Source organism: Lithobates pipiens, unplaced genomic scaffold (genome assembly GCF_037356315.1).
Source record: "Lithobates pipiens isolate NorthernLeopardFrog02 unplaced genomic scaffold, aLitPip1_a1.2 Scaffold_8, whole genome shotgun sequence".
In the NCBI taxonomy this organism is placed as follows: Eukaryota; Metazoa; Chordata; class Amphibia; order Anura; family Ranidae; genus Lithobates; species Lithobates pipiens.
Window position 1 is genome coordinate 66407817 of NW_027507903.1, and position 12484 is coordinate 66420300.

At 46.8% G+C, this 12484-nt stretch overlaps 1 protein-coding gene across 3 annotated transcripts in view; it reads right to left on the minus strand.

Annotated features, from left to right (window-relative positions):
* The window catches only part of DUT (deoxyuridine triphosphatase), a 28674-nt gene that overhangs the window by 9623 nt on the left and 6567 nt on the right, over nucleotides 1-12484 (minus strand). For all 3 annotated transcript variants that reach the window (XM_077472813.1, XM_077472812.1, XM_077472814.1), the window contains one exon: nucleotides 2951-3025. In XM_077472813.1, the coding sequence (XP_077328939.1) occupies nucleotides 2951-3025 (75 nt within the window). The remainder of the gene's footprint in view (nucleotides 1-2950; nucleotides 3026-12484) is intronic.

Below are 12484 nucleotides of genomic sequence, written 5' to 3' on the forward strand. Positions count from 1 at the left end.
TGTTGGTTAGATAATCTTTAATGGCTGTTGCCATTTCCAGAAGGTGGGTTGTGTTAGTAAACTGTCATTGATGTACCAAATGGCCGTTTGGTTTAGGGATCAGAGAAGAGAAAGATAATGACTGCATTGTGGTTTGACCAGGCGCAGGGCACAATATCCAAGGTCAGGATCAGAAGGGAAAAGCCAACGCTAACCAGGAAGTAACAAACGGCCCCTGCCCCCACCTATAACTAGGCTTCAGAGCAAGGAGCACATGGAAGGGCAAACGCAAAAAAAAATAAAAAAAGAAGAACAATTCTATGGAATGTTCAACTCACCAGTCAGTCTGCTGACCAACCAAATTAACCTGTCCAACAGTCTGACCAGGATGTGTTCAATGCAAGAGAATTGTTTGTGGCGATGGGAGTAATAGGTGTATTGTTGCTTAGCTGGGTTCTGTTCTCGCCAAGAGTCAAGAAGGGAGTTCTGGTTTAAGAGCTGTTGATAGGTGATGCGTTGAGTAGTGGAGGGGGCCAGGGACTTATCCAGGAGTGGGTAGATGACCTGGTTGGAGTCTCCACATATTAGAGTACCTTGTGTATGTGAGGCTACAACTGACAATAAGTGGGAGAGAAATGACATTCTTATTAGGAGAATAGTACGAGACTATTGCAACTTCGCTGTCTAATAGTAAGACCGCGAGTATAAGATAGCGACCTTCTCGGTCTCTGCCAGAAGTACAAATGGAGTAGTATGATGGAATGCCACAAGACCCCCCCCCCCCCCATTGCTTTGTAGATGCCGAGGTTGTGTATACATGCGGGTATTGTTTAACAAAGAATTTAGGTGTGGAGTGGGTGGAAAAATGCATCTTCTGAAGGCAAACCACATGGGCTGAGAACGAGGAGAATTAGCGAAAGGTTTTGGTGCGTTTGGTTGGAGAGTTGAGGCCCTGTACATTTAAGGTTGCCATGGTAAGATGTGGATAGGACATGGGAGTAACTGATGAGGGTGCGAGATACCCCTCTAGGGAGGGTTGGGGGAAGTAGTTGAGGGAAGCTAAAGTGGGAAGAGAAGATGTAAACTTAATTTGGAGTGGTGCAGTCAGATTAGTGGAGGGTGAGATGCCCCCCTACCAAGGGACACAAATGTGGGTCCTAGGTGTATCCCAAAACTATTAGGTCGGGGCAACAGAGGACTAAGGGGGTAACAGTGGGCAGTCTCTGCAACTATATGCTAAAGAAAAACAAACGATTCTCAACTTTAAGTAGGATTTAGTGGTTCCAAACATATTGCAGGTACATCTCCATTATCAAGTACATGCTGACTTACAGGGCGGGTAAGATGGAGACGCGTCTGTTCCAACATGTGTGGTGAAGGAAGGTGAAGTACAGGTGGGCTCTCAGTGGGGATAAGGATGTTAAAGTAAATGGTAAAGTCAGCGTCTAAAACCACTGCAGTAGGTAAAGGCTAGCATTATGCAACATCATACGAGTCCAACATGGAATATACAGCTTTAAACTTTTGTTGAGGGCCCTCGACCTGCCTTCTGACAGGTCGAGGGAAGCAGGGACCTCTATGGTGTTAAGAGAATTGTGGGTCCGCAGTGTTCTGGTGAGAGCATAAGGGCCAGGGCCGACCTCAAGAGTGTGTTGGAGTGGCCTCATACTAGGGAATGTGGATTGGAACGCCAGGGGTACACGAGCTTACCATAGTCAGGCATTAGAGAAGTTCATCAGGTCAGGTAGAGCATGGCAGAGCAAACTTACTGGGCAAGGAGTTTCACCCGTATGTAGGCTAGGAGAGCCAGGTGGGGTGGAAATAGTGACCCATAAATGAACCTTGTGTCCCTGGACTAATCAGTCCATGGAATATTCTGGGGCAGGCCAGCTTTCTTTGGGGAGGTGGAGGTCGCCCAGCATCTGGATCCCTCAGAGGGAGTAAGCTGAAGGTCTTGCATTGTGGCTTGGGGGTCTTCCCCAAAGGTCTTCTCCTCGAGTTAGGAGAGATCTTGAAAAATTTGATAACAGTGTCCTTGAAAGGCCACTGCATATTTGTTTGGAGCTGCCACCATTAGCTGCTCTTTGGTGGGGAAGTAGTGGAGCTTCACTACTATGTCCCAAGGTTGGCCCTCTTCCAATCGTGGGGCTAGAGATCTATGGATTCTGCCCGTCTCCAACTATTCAACAAGGATGGAATGAGCTAGCTCCTGAAAGTGCAGCGAAGGTGGATTGAAGATCTACTTCTACTATGGGCTCAGGGATCCCCCTCAAGTGAACATTAGAGCTTCTCACTCTGTTTTCAAAGACCTCCAGGCAAGCCTGGGAAAGTTCTGTTCCCTTCACTGAGGGTCTCAATGTCCTCTGCATGGTTGTGTGTGAGAAGGTCTAGGTCCTTCACTGTGTTCCAGGACAGTGGTTCGCCCACCTCACGGGTCACCTTTCAGTTATTGTGTCTGAGATATTCTTTGAGAGCTCTGGTGAGCATTCTTTGTAGCGTGTGCTGTGTGACTGACCTGAAGGTATGTGGCCGTGCCATCTTAGGGGGTTGCCTACGCTTCTTTGATGGATTTAGGCTTAGTTTTGTCTGGCCCCATTGAAGACCATGGCAGTACTGTCCGGTGGGTCTAGGGCAGTGATGGTGAATGTTGGCACCCAAGATGTTTTGGAAGTACATTTCCCATGATGCTCATGAACTCTGCAGTGTAGTGGAGTATCATGGGAAATGTAGTTCCAAAACATCTGGGGTGCCAAGGTTCGCCATCACTGGTCTAGGGAGTGCATGGAGGCTGCCGTTCGGAACGCGGGTGTCAGTAAAAATCGGCTATTTGTGGCTGTTTTAGTACCGGCAGATGCAGAGCACTAGTAAGACACGTCTGCCTCAATTTTTTTTTTACAGAAGATTTTGGCCTCTGGTTTGAAAGTCTTGCATTAGTATGCAATACTAAATAAGGTTCTATAAAACTACATACCTTGAAAGGGTTCGTTAGCAAAATTAAACAACACCACACCAACATTTCCTCTGTAGTCTTCATCAATAACTCCAGCTAAATGTAAAAGGAAACATAAGGAGTTAAATTAAAATGTGGCATGCACCACGATGAATAAGAAAATGTATCACTAAGAAACACACCCAGAGTAAAATATAATCTCCTTGGAAGAAAAAAGTGCTCCTCACAACAGGAGGCCCAGACATTTATGCTGAATTGCCTTTGCGATGCAGAATGACATTTCACATTGTGTAATATGGGTGGAAAGCCTGTTGCAGCCATCAGTGGAAAAAAGTCACATTGGTGCTGGCAGGTTAATTTGATGGCCCTTAGAAGCAAGCTCCTTCTGTGTCAGTCTCTTGGCTCTAAAAGCTGCCTACGCCTTCCAGCTGTGGAAGAGCACAATGTCGTATTGTGCTTATTTCTATAGAGTATTCAAAATCTTTGGAAAACAAAATATTTCAAGACTAGCAAAAAAATAAATAAAAAAAAATTCACTCCACAATATACAGCACATGCATGGTACAAAATAAAAAGGCAAAGAATTTGTTTGCATTTTTTTCATGAGCTTGGCTGTTCCCTGTGGCACTGATATTAGAAAAGTATGTGTAAAGGAGGGTCACACTTTCTAGCCACCAATCGCTTGTCAAAAACCTCTTCAAAAGTGTTCAGTTCTTTTGCATTGTTAATGTACTGCAGTTTGCATAGTTCTAAAGGACGGCTCAATTTAACAGAAGAGCCAGCCCAGTGCTGCTCTACGTTCTCCAAAGGGACACAGACAATGGGCAAACTGACATAGTGACTCATTACATGGCAGCAGAATCATACAGTCACAGGCCCTCCAGAAATTAAGAAACTTGTCATTATGACTAAAGCACAGGCTGGCATACCAGTTGGCAGGATTTATTTTTCCTCTGTATGTATTGGTCCTGCATACAAGAAATGTGTAAACCAATTATTTAAATCTAAGCTCCAGGCAAACAGCTTGAAGAAGTGAAGGATGAAGACATAAAAAAACAAGTAGACCAAAAAAATAAATAAAAAACTCACATGCAAACACCAGTCCACCTTTAGTAAACACATGCATTAATAAATCAACCTGCCGCCTGCCATGTTATCCACTTGCCAACAGTGATATACGTCAGCAGAATGTCACCACTTGGCAACCCGCCTTACCTGTACAGTGGCACCTTTAAGAGCCGTAGCAGGCACACACCCGCGGCACATGGATGGCAGGCGCAATCGCGGGCACCAGAGCCAGAACTGGGATGTGTGCGAGTAAAAACAGACATCCCGGTTCTGACAGGGGAGGAGAGACAGATCGTCTGTTCCTACTAAGAACAATCTGGCTCCTCTAGTCAGTCCTATCCACTCACAGTTAGAAACAGTTAACCCCTTGATCGCCCCCTAGTGTTAAATCCTTCCCTGCCAGTGACATTTACACAGTAATCGCTGCATTTTTGTAGCTCTGATCGCTGTATAAATGTCAATGGTCCCAAAAAAAAAAAATTATTTCAAAAAAAGTGTCCAATCTGTCCGTGGCAGTAGCAATCCTGATAGATTTATGGCTTTTTTTTTTTTAAATATTATTTCCCATTTTGTAGACGCATTAACTTTTGCACAAACCAATCAATATACGCTCATTGTGATTTGTTACCAAAAATGTGTAGAATATATATCGGCTTAAACTGATGAACAAATTTGTTTTTAAAAACATTTTTTGGGGATATTATAGCAAAAATTAGAAAACTATCTTTTTTTCAAAATTGTCGGTTTTTTGGGTTTAAAGCGCAAAAGATGAAAAACCCCGAAGTGATCAAACACCACCAAAAGAAAGCCATTTGTGGGAAAAAAAAATTGTGTACAACGCCGCACGACCGCGCAATTGTCAGTTAAAGCGAAGCAGGGCCATATCGCAAAAAATGGCCCGGTCAGGAAGAGGGTAAATATATATATTCCTCCTAGTTCCAGCGATACCTACTGAGGGGCACTGCCTGGTACATCACAAGCTCTTACCAATGTTACTGCTGACTCTTCCTCTAGTATGCTGCGACCCTATTAATTCCTATAGGTAAGCTGCATACCAGCTATCCTGCAGAATACTGCTCTCTCATAGGAATGAATAGAACTGAGCCACATTCAGAGAAGGAGCTAGCAGAGATGTGCTCAATACTAAAGGCTGTACCATGCTGGCCAGGGCACACAATGAAGATTGCTGGCACAGGGAGGAAGGTAAGTATTTAACACGGCGGGCTGCTTTAAGGGGGCATCAAGTTAAAGAACAAGTTCATCATTTTATTTCTGTAGGGAACACTGCAGTTAAAAAGATGCATTTATACTTTTAGCTTTGCTTTATGTATATTCTCCTGGTTGCATGCCAGTGTATTACATTGTACTCTTGCTAAATGCATGCAAGACTGGTCAGACTAATGATGAGAAATCGTTGGCACTAATTTAGCTGAAGCCCCTGTAACTAAAACAGGCGAATTGTTGGTACCGACTGAAATGAACCAAGACAGCTACAGCATGGTTGTCTATGGATGTTTTCACAAAACGACGTGTCCCCTGGAGCGCACATCTGACACGCTCTAATCATTGTGTCCGGACACAACTGAACACAGATTGGGGTAAAGGGACAATCACAGCAGCCCTTAATCATGTGTCTAATCAGAGCTGATCACATGTAAGCAAATTTGCCGGTGATCGGCATTCCTTTCCTCACGCGCTGTCACAGAATGAGAGGAGAGGAGAGCCAGTAACCAGCAAGTATGACAGGACATTTACATTAATAATCAGGGTACTGATCAACATTGTCCTGTGGGGGGGGGGGGGGGTTCATGAAGTAGTAGTGGGGTGTTTACTTTATTGCTCCCTGCATTAAGGTAAGAAATAAAAATATATATAAAATTAAGCAGTTTTTTTTACTTTAATGCATTCCCTGTGAAAAAGACCAAGTTAGACTTACCGGTAACTTGTTTTCCAGAAGTCTTTCAGGACAGCACCTGAGAGATAGCGACTCCACCCTCCTCGTTAGGAAACACCTTCTTCCTCCAGACTTTAAAGGGAGGCGCCTCCCTACCACACATCAGTTGTAGAAGAGAACCTCCGGCCCCGGCTGGAACACATAAACACATACGTTAGTCACAGCGTAGCATAATATAATACCATAGGGCGGGATGCTTGCTGTCCTGAAAGACTTCTGGAAAACAAGTTACCGGTAAGTCTAACTTGGTCTTTCCCAAGGCGTCTTTCAGGACAGCACCTGAGAGGATAACAGAGACTTACCCCTTAGGGCGGGACAACAGCTTGCAGGACCTTTCTGCCAAACGCCTGATCGCTGGCAGAAGTGAGGTCCAGTCTATAAGGTTTCACAAATGTGTGAAAACTCGACCACGTCGCCGCCTTGCAGATCTGCTCAGGGGTGGCACCAGCGCTCTCTGCCCACGTAGACGCCAGAGCCCTGGTTGAGTGTGCACAAATTTCCGCTGGAGGAGATAACCCTGCCTGGGAATATGCCTCCGAGATAGCTAATTTCAGCCATCTAGCTAAAGTAACTTTAGAAGCCTGAAAACCCTTTTTTCTTCCTGAGAAAAGTACAAACAGTGAATCTGAACGTCTGAAGGACTCCGTCCTTTCTAAATAACTCAGCAGAGTCCTTCTGACGTCCAAAGTATGGAAAGAAGTCTCCTTATTTCCTTTGGGGTTAACACCAAACGTTGGCAGTACTATGTCCTGTATACGGTTCTGCACTGAAGCTACCTTCGGTAAGAATTTTGCATCTGTTCTAAGAATAACTCTGTCAGGAAAAATGGAAAGATATGGTTCTTTAATTGACAGAGCATTTAGCTCACTGATCCTGCGTGCAGAGACAATGGCAATCAGAAACACGGTTTTTAATGTGAGAAACCTAAGGGAAGCCTCCACAAGAGGCTCAAAAGGCCCTTTTGTTAGAGACTGTAGGACTACCGACAAATCCCATCTAGGAAAAACCTTAACAGGAGCTGGCCTAGATCTTTTAAGAGCTCTAAAGAACCTGATCACCAGCGGATCTGAGGTCACAGATTTTTCTAAGAACACCGTCAGGGCTGCTACCTGCACCTTCAGGGTACTAACTGCCAGTCCCTTGTCTGCTCCATCCTGTAAAAACTCCAAGATGGAGACAAGGCTCCCTGGCACCTGGGCGGCTGACAAACACCAAGTTTTATAACGCTTCCAGACCTTAGAATAAATGGCCCTCGTAACCCTTTTCCTACTTGCTAAAAGGGTCGAGATCAAACGGTTGGAAAACCCCTTGCTCCTAAGGAGCTGCCTTTCAGAAACCAGGCCGTGAGAGCCAGGCTGGCCACTCCTGGATGGTTCACTGGGCCCTGCAACAACAGATCGTGTCTGAGGGGCAGATGCCAACAAGGCTTGATTGCCAGACCTAGAACTGTCGAAAACCAAGCCCTTTTTGGCCAAAAGGGCGTGATTAGAATAACTGGTACCTTCTCCCTCTGAATTTTTCTTAAAATTAACGGGATTAACTGAAATGGGGGGAAAGCATAGCAAAGACGAAATTCCCATGGATAAGCTAGCGCATCTGTGCCCAGCGAGCCATCGCGACTGTCCAGGGAAAAGAACTGGGGAAACTGGGCGTTCACCCTTGAGGCGAACAGGTCTACTTCTGGTAAACCCCATTTTCCGGCAATCATTGTGAATACCTCCGGGTTTAGAGACCATTCTGCTTCCCGAATAGCGTTTCTGCTTAGGAAGTCCGCTACCCTGTTTAGATCCCCTTTTAGGTGGACTGCTGATAGGGATAACAAATGTTTTTCCGCCCACCGAAGAATCTCCATGGCCAGTACCTGAAGCGACCTGCTTCTTGTACCCCCCTGTCTGTTTAAATAAGCCACTGCCGTGGCATTGTCTGTTAGGACCTGGACGTGATGGGACTGCAGTTCCTGAACAAACAACTCCAGAGCTAAGGCAATCGCCTTGAGTTCCCTCCAGTTTGAGGACCTTATTGTCTCCTCTTTGGCCCAGGACCCCTGAGTGAAACGTGTTCCTAGATGGGCTCCCCACCCCCAGGAACTGGCGTCGGTTGTTAGTCTTTTCCCGACTGGAAAAGCCCAGACTAACCCTTCCGATAAGACCTCCTGTCTTTTCCACCACCATAGGGACCTTTTTACCTGGGTTGACATTCTCACCTCTGCCTCTAGGGATGCCACTGTGTGATCCCAAGATTTTAGAAGGAAAGCCTGCAGACACCTGAAATGCATTCTTGCCCACTGGACTGCTGGCATTGCTGAAGTCAGAACTCCCAAAGCTGACATAACCTGTCTTACTGTCAGATTTTGGCTGGTCTGTAATAAAGACACTGCACCGGAAATCCTGTCCTTTTTGTCTAAGGGAAGGAAGATTTTTTGCTCCACCGAATTTATTAGAAACCCTAAAAACCGAATCTCCTGAGATGGGTTTAGGGACGACTTTTGGAGGTTCAAAATCCAACCCAACGCCTCCAGATGGCTGCGAGCTTTGCCTAGATTGGTCTGCAATTCCTCGCTGGATGGGGCGAAAAACAGCAGATCGTCTAAATAAGGAATAACTGCGATTCCCTGAAGACGCAGTGGCGCTAAAGCTTCTGCCATTATTTTGGTAAAAATTCGGGGAGATGATGACAGGCCGAAGGGTAGGGCCCTGAACTGGAGATGATGAACCATACCCCCCAACCTCACCGCCAGCCTGAGAAACTTCTGAGACTGGGGAGAGATCGGAACATGTAGGTATGCGTCTTTTAAATCTACTGACGCCATAAAACATCCTGGCGTCAACAGGTTTCTGACCGAAAAAATTGAGTCCATTTTGAACTTCCTGTACCTTATGGACTCGTTTAAAGGTTTTAGGTTGAGAATCAACCGAAACTTCCCTGTCGGTTTCTTTACTAGGAAAACATGGGAATAAAACCCCTCCTGCTGTTCTTGCAGGGGTACCTGTACTACTACGCCCTGTTGCATCAGTTCCTCTAGAGAGGACTTCATGGCCAGGGCCCTTACTGGATCCCGCGGGGTGTTGGTAATCAGGAACCTTTTTGGGGGGTCGTTGACAAACTCGAGTGAGTAACCCTGCGCGAGAGTGGTCAGGATAAACTGATTTGAAGTTATCCCTGACCACTGCGGAAGAAATTCTTGTAGTCTTCCGCCCACCCGCAGAGACGAGTCATTGCGATTTTTCGGCCTGTGTAGGAGGACGGAAGAGAATTCCGCCTCTACCCTTCGGCTTCGGGGCGGACCAACTTTTCCTTCTCCCTTGCAACTTGCTGTCCTGATCCTGAGTTTTTTGAGGTCGAAAAAGACGCTTTGGTACCTGCTTTTTCTTTTTGACCGGAAAGGATCTCTTTTTATCGGCTGTCCTGTCAAGAATATTATCGAGGTCAGAGCCGAAGAGCAAGTCTCCTGAAAAGGGTAACCCACACAGCTTATTCTTTGAAGCCGAGTCACCCGGCCAGGTTTTAAGCCATAAAGCTCTTCTTGCAGCATTAGTTAGAGCTGCTGACCTGGCCGATATCTTAATTGCCTCAGCTGAGGCATCTGCAACATAGGCTACTGCCGTAATCAGGGTAGGAAAAGAATCTAAGATTTCCTGTTTAGGGGAATCTGCAGCTATATGTGACTTTAACTGGTTAATCCAGTATTCTAAATTTCTGGCTACACACGTTGTGGCCATTGCTGGTTTTAAATTGCTCATAACTGATTGCCATGATCTCTTGAGCAAAAGATCCATGCGTTTGTCCATCGGATCTTTCAAAACTCCCATATCCTCAAAGGACAGATCTGTGGACCTTGAAACCTGGGAAAAGGCGGCATCCAGTCTGGGCACCTTGTTCCATACTGCTGCAGGGTCCTCCTCGAAAGGAAAACGCCTTTCGTGGGCTTTGGAGAAAAAGGGCTTTTTCTCTGGATCCTGCCATTCTTTCCTAATGGCCTCAGAGATGACCGGATGAACTGGGAATGTTCGGCCCTTAGGCTCATCCAACCCAGCATACATGCGGTCATGGAGTGATAATTCCTTTTTCTCCTCACTTAAACCAAGCGTAGCATGAATGGCTTTAAGGAGCCCATCGACCTCTTCAAGGGACAGTTTGAATTTAGGAGGGGGCTACCTCAGAATCCTCCAACTCCTCTTCCGAATCTTTAACGGAAAGAGCAGTGGACTGCTTTTCCCTATCTGAAGGGTCTTCAGGCAGAGATTCTAACACCGGGATTGAGAGAGACCCCTGGGAAGACTCTGAAGTGGAAGGCTGACTAGCAGCCGGGTTTGCTAGTGAGTCACGAAAATTCTGGATCGTGGCGTACAGCTCCTTCTTTACAGAGGCCACCAGATCCTCACATACAGAGGCAGATTCCTCTTTAACTAAAGAAGTAATGCAGGGACTGCATAAGGTTTTCTTCCAATTTTCTCCCAGCTTGGCCCTGCAAGAAGGACATCTTTTCTTTGGGTCAGAGCTCTTAGCCTATGAAGAAAAAGACAAAAAAGGGAAAAAAACCAGGGAACCCTTAGTGAGACCCAGTCTCAGCTTTGATAGGGATCACCACACAGGTGCACTAAGAAGAAACCAGTCAGCTTCTAGTGCCCAGACAGGCCCCTTGCCACCAGGGGGGAAAAAAGAAAGGAGAGAGCGAGACCAAACGCCAGGAAATAGAAAAAGAAAGGCAGACTTTAACTGCTGCCTCTTACCTGGGCCTTGCTGGTGCCTGTGCCTGTCCCCACCGCTGCAGACGCTGAATCTTCCATAATCAGCTGTGCAGAGATCCACTTGTGGCTAAACGCCGCCTCCGGAGTCACGCCGTGCAGCTGCACCGGACCGGAAGCGGAAATAGGCACCAGCACCTGTCCTCCCTCCTCCCCCCTGCGTCCACGCCGGAAACGACGTTTCAGCTGACCCGATGACCCGCTCTGTCACTTCCGGCGCGACCGCCGAAAACAAACATGGCGGCGGCACACGCGCCGCCGCGCCTACGAACGTGCGGGCCACCGAATCTTCGGCTCTCTCCGAGCACAAGAGGGGAAGAGGAGCCCGCTTGCTACCGCTGACGAGGCGTGGGTAGGTCGGGAGGACAGCGGGTCTCTAAAGGAGGAAAAAAAAGGGAAAGAAGCCTAGTCCCTCAGGAACACCTAAGAGAAACAGACTCCTTCCCAAAAGGTGTTCCCTCCGGGCCGGAGGAAACACAAAAACTGATGTGTGGTAGGGAGGCGCCTCCCTTTAAAGTCTGGAGGAAGAAGGTGTTTCCTAACGAGGAGGGTGGAGTCGCTATCTCTCAGGTGCTGTCCTGAAAGACGCCTTGGGAAAAATAAATAAATGCTTTAACCACTTCAATACCAGGCTATAGTCATAAGATGTCCGCAAAATGGAAATCATCGGCTTCTCGCCACTCCTGCAGAGCAGCGATTGGGGATGAGGTGTGTCCCTCGGACACAGCCCATCCCAGATCCGTGTAAAGAGCGAATAACAAATGGCCCTTTACCACGTGACCGGCTGTGTCCAATCACACCCGGTCACATGTACTGGCCATGTGCATGGCGCTCGTCCCCATCCCTAGGGCGCGTGCAGAGCGGCAATCAGGGAGGAGGCTAGTCTGACACAGCCCAACCCCGATCGCAGTAAAGTGCCAATGAATGAGCTAATAAATGAGATAGGCTGTAAGTGCATCAGGTGTGATCAATTTTCAGTGATTTGCACCATAGCTTGTACTCTCTATAACAGTGATGGCAAACCTTGACACCCCAGATGTTCTGAAACGACATTTCCCATGATGCTCAACTACACTGCAGAGTGCATGAGCATCATGGGAAATGTAGTTCCAAAACAGCTGGAGTGCCAAGGTTTGCCATCACTTTCACAGGAGACTAAATATCCACTATTTGGGTTATCTTACCAAAGGGATGTAGCAGTATAAAATATTGGCTCATATTTATGAACACAAAAAAAAAAAAAAAAAAAAAAAAAAAAAAAAAAAAAACCACCACACAACCACACCTCTTTTTTTTAAATTAAAATTTTTCACTTATGCCGCAAAACAAAAACAAAAAAAAAACAGTGGTGATTAAATACCACCAAAAGAAAGCTCTATTTGTATTAGAGCTGCACAATGGTCCCCTGTCGCAGTCACAAGAAAAAAAAAAATGCTTATAAACACTTGGGGTCCTTTCACACGGGGCGGATCAGTGCTGATCCGCCCCATGGAGATCCGCTTGCTCAGCAGGGGTCGCCGGAGTGATCTCCGCTGAGCAGGAAGATGACAGATCTGTCTCTGCACACTGCGCAGGGACGGACCTGTCACAGCGCTGCTCTCCCCTATGGGAGATTGGGCGACGACGGACCTCAGTGTCCGTCGTCACCTGATCTTTTTCCTCCGTCACACTTTTTCGGATCGGAGCGGGTCGGATGTCAGCGGACTTGTCACCGCTGACATCCGACGCTCCAAAGACCTCTATGGAGCATCCATTCAGGTCCGCCTGAAAATCTGACAGGGAAACCGA